The 4,373-nt window shown below is 40.5% G+C and overlaps 1 protein-coding gene across 1 annotated transcript; it reads right to left on the reverse strand.

Moving 5' to 3' along the window:
- Positions 1-555: 555 nt before the first annotated feature.
- LOC133871219 (pentatricopeptide repeat-containing protein At2g18940, chloroplastic) lies at positions 556-3,504 on the reverse strand. Its single transcript, XM_062308618.1, has one exon. The coding sequence runs from the start codon at positions 3,341-3,343 to the stop codon at positions 806-808; it is 2,538 nt and encodes an 845-aa protein (XP_062164602.1). The 5' UTR covers positions 3,344-3,504; the 3' UTR covers positions 556-805.
- Positions 3,505-4,373: the final 869 nt, after the last annotated feature.

Consider the following 4,373-nt stretch of genomic DNA (forward strand, 5'->3'; position numbering starts at 1 on the left):
CCATGAAAGCCTCCGTAGTTTAATGTCCGTAAACCACTAGTTTTATACTATAAATATCATTAGTCACAGTAGTACGAAGAACTTGATTCAAAACTGACTCTTGCAACAATCAAATTCATTGCACCATTAAAGATGAACATTGGGACTACAAATCACCATTCACATACCTGATTCCTGAAGCGCTCTCAGATAACGATGACCTAGTGACTTACTCAAAGAAACTACATTCAAGCCAGTGGGTGTAAATTATGTCACTGTTGATGTTTGTGTATAAATCTAAAATACAAAAATAATAGCAGAAGCAAGAGAGAGAAAAAACATAAGGAATTACGGATGGTTCGGTGTTAGACACCTAATACTCTGAAGAGAAATGCTACATGTACGTCAACTTTTACAAAGGGAGCCTTACTAAGATGATGTAGAGCTTATTCATTGGTATTCATAGCATTTCTTTTTATTAATTGTTTTAATCATCTCCAATGAATAAGTTCCACATCAGTTAGTAAGACTCACTTTGTAAAAGTTTAAGTACATGTAGCATTTCGCTACTCTGAATAGCTCCTAAAGATACATTATGTCTCATTAATTTGATTGTTTACAATACATAGTTCCCTATTTATAGTTGAATAAGTCGACCTATACAAGTAAACCTAAATCGACTTATATAAGAAAACATAAATCGACCTATAGGAAACATAAATCAATAAAGTAAAAATCATAATATATTTCTAACAGTCACAACTGACCTGCACCTGTATTCCCCAAGCAACAAACAAAAAGAAGTCGTTGGATGTGAGTGATGAAATCATGACTCCAAATACTCCCTGATGCGAGAAGCAAGTCTTTGAACAGACTGATCATCAAAGGATTTATCCATCTCCTTAATATTTGACACAAAATCCATGGCTTCTTTATAGTTTCTCGCTTTACAATAACCATCCACTACTATCTTGTAGGTTAGCTCATTCGGTCTGCAGTTGTTCTGAACCATATAGCCAATCACTTCATCTACTTCTACAAACATTTCCTGCCCAGCATAGCCTGCCACAAAAGTGTTGTAGGTAAAAATACATGGCCGAATCCCTCTAGCAGTCATCTCTGAGAGAATTCTTAAAGCCTCCTGCATTAGCCCTAGCCTGCAAAATGCTTTGATGACAGTGTTATAAGACACAAGGTCTGGTTTCCCACCAGATTTTTGTAGTCCCTTAAGGACTTCTTCTGCTTTCCAACAATCTCCCCCTCTGGCATACATGTCCATCAAGCTATTGTAGCTTACGAGATCAGGTTGCAGCCCACACTCACGAATCAAGTGCAGCATCTCATGGGCCCTGTCATACATTTTATTTTTCGAAAAAATGGAAAGCATACAGTTAAACAATACCAAATCAGGGTTGTATCCATTCTTCCGCAGTGCCAGAAATGCCCTCTCCATTCCCATTAGTGATCTACACTTGAAGTTTGCAAGAATGAGGGTTCTCAAAAGCATCCAGCTAGGATAGATATGACCATCATAAATGGCTTTCTCAATCTTCTCTATCCCCTTGACATTTCCCCCCTTTGCATAACAATGAAGCATCAGTGAGTATGAAGTTTGATTCGGCTTGAAACCCTTATTCCTCATGTCTATAATGACAGATTCTGCAGCTATATAATCACCTAGCCGGGCCAGTGCATTTAGAAAAGCGTTATAAGTTGTAACGCAAGGACTAAACCCTGCTTTAATCATCTCCTCAGACATCTTAGCAGCATCAATATGAGACCCACACCGGCCATATGCACTAATTAAAGTATTAAATGTATCTCTATCCGGCTCAAAACCACAATTCTTCATTTCCCGTAAGATGCGGTTGAGATACTTGTGTTTACCCTTGTCACCACACATGGCAAGCATTGTGTTCCATGTAATACGGTTTGGGGCACAACCATTTAATTTCATATCACAGAGTATCTTTATCATCTCCTCTGATAGCGATTTTTTCCCTAGCATCCCGAGAACAGCATTGTATGTACATACATTAGGAACACAACCCAACTCCTTCATCTGGTTGAACAACCTTAAGGCCTTGTCTTCCTTTCCTGATCTGCCATAGGCATTTATCACAGTTGTATATGTAACAGCATTTGGCATTACTCCTTTGCAGGTCATCGTGTCTATGACAGCCGCCCCTTCATCATAGAATCCTGCTCTCACATAAGCTGCCACAAGCTCATTGTAAGTAACAGAGTCCGGTGGGCAATTATTATCCTCCATTTCTTTCAAGATGCTCAAGGCCTCTGTGTATATCCCTGCTTTCCCAAACACTTGTAGCAAAGAATTATAAGTAACAGTTCCAGGTACATAGCCTTGTGACTTCAATCCAGCAAAGAACACTTTCGCTTCATTTAAAAGACCTTCTCTCCCACATGCAGATATCACGGTACTGCAAGTAAACTCATCAAACTCCAGTCCTTTACTTCTCATTTCATCCAAGAGACCTAAAATCTTATTCCAAGAACGACCCATTTTTCCATAAACATCAAGCATGACATTGTAAGTTACCAAAGTCGGGGAGAGACCACTTTCCTTCATTTTCTCAAACATAGTGATGGCTTTTCTATACTTGCCAGCGCGAGAAAATGCATGAAGAATAGTGGTGTAGGCTCGGACGTCGAGCGAGTATTCGTCAACGGGAATTACATCAAACAGCTTCGATGCAGTCAAATGCTGTGACTCTCTCCCAAGGATCCTAACCATTACTTCGATAGCCTGATTGTCTAGTTTCACATTTTCAGAGTTTATGTTCAACACAACCCACTCAAACAACAAAAGAGCTCTTTCCCAATTGCCTGAAAGGTCTAATGCTTTCAAGAGACTGATCAAATCAACTTCAAGCAAGTCAAACTTGACAGAATCAAAGAATGCATTCAAACTAGGCAAAGGCTGTTCTAAAATTGAATTGAACATCAACTTACCGTTTCTTGACAAGAACTCCAGAGACCCATCTCCTGGTTGAAACTCTTCTTTTTTGTTCTCAAACGATGGCGCTGAAACTAAAGTGGGTTTCTTTGGATGCGCTTGTTGGTGGTCTAGCTGGGTCGAATCAACAGAAGTGTGAAGGGAAGAGAAGTGGGCATTACTGCGTTGAGGTGGGTGTATGGGTTCGAGCTTGTGGGTGGTGTTGGGAGGTGAAGAAAGGTGCAGCAGGTGCTGAAGGAGAGTGTCTAAAGGGAAGGAGGAAGAAGATGGGGATTGGGGAGGGGCTGGCAGAGTTGTTGAAGCGAATTTCAAAGGTCGGTTTGGTTGGCTAGGTCGGGTTGTTGGGATGGGATACACTGGCCTGGTGGGAAAGAGGGCACCTTCCATATCACAGAGAGAGAGAGAGAGATGGGTTGTGGATTTCGGGGGATTAGAGTTGGTAAAGATTGAGGAGTGAAAAAGTTTGGATGGCACAGGATGTTGATGACAGCATCTCTCTGAATGGGATGTAGTACGATTGGTCTTTACTTGCGCTCTCGGGAGCAGATTGATCTTTCCAGACAGACAGACACCCCTCATAATGTTCAAGTTTTCAGAGCCTAGCCGGTCACCGTTTCCTAAGCCAAAAATAAAATAAAAAATAAATGAGTATGGGGCCAATGGACAACTAATTCTTCATTTGTTTCTATGTAAAATATTTTTTGTTGTAAAATAATTTCAACAAAAAATCATTGTTTAGAAAAAAAATCACCAACTACGAAAAATTACAAGTGACGAAATTTCAATGATTGTGGTCGGAATCCGGCAGTACTGACCACATTTTGTCGCCGACCAGCAAAATTTCGGCATATTTTACTAAAATCTTGCATAGTGTAGTCGGTCGGAATCCAAATGTACTGGCCAGATTCCTGCTAGATTCACCGGAATCAAGCTACTATTACCAGATTCCGGTGATGGGGCCGGAATCCGGCGCAAATGATTAGGTTTGGGCCACTTTTGTCGGAATCTGGCGAGTACAGGTGGATTCCAGCCAATTGTATTGTGCCAAATTCTGGCTATGGTGGCCGAAATCTAGCGCAAATGGCCAAATTCTGGCACCGACTGGCCGTATTTCAACAGGATTCCGACAACAGGGATGGGAATCCACCAGCCAATGTTGTCGGATTTCGGATGCCAAAATTTGGAAACCTTCGGCGCAAATTCAAGCCCCAACAAACTCCAATGTTTGGCGGTGGTGAATTCCCAAGAACGTGCGTGTAAGAATAAAGATTTTAAATTTAGAAAACGATTTACGGTTTTTAAAAGCCGTAAATCGTTTTCCAAAAATTAAAGAGGATTTTTCGGTTAAACTGAAAATGATTTCGGTTGACCATCATTTTCGCTTGCACAAAACATCGAAAAATACTAAAAATATTTT

Source organism: Alnus glutinosa, chromosome 6 (assembly GCF_958979055.1).
Source record: "Alnus glutinosa chromosome 6, dhAlnGlut1.1, whole genome shotgun sequence".
In the NCBI taxonomy this organism is placed as follows: domain Eukaryota; kingdom Viridiplantae; phylum Streptophyta; class Magnoliopsida; order Fagales; family Betulaceae; genus Alnus; species Alnus glutinosa.

What these genes read in the sequence shown, in the direction of transcription:
- LOC133871219 (XM_062308618.1), bottom strand. Translation starts at nt 3,343, where the DNA reads ATGGAAGGTGCCCTCTTTCCCACCAGGCCAGTGTATCCCATCCCAACA.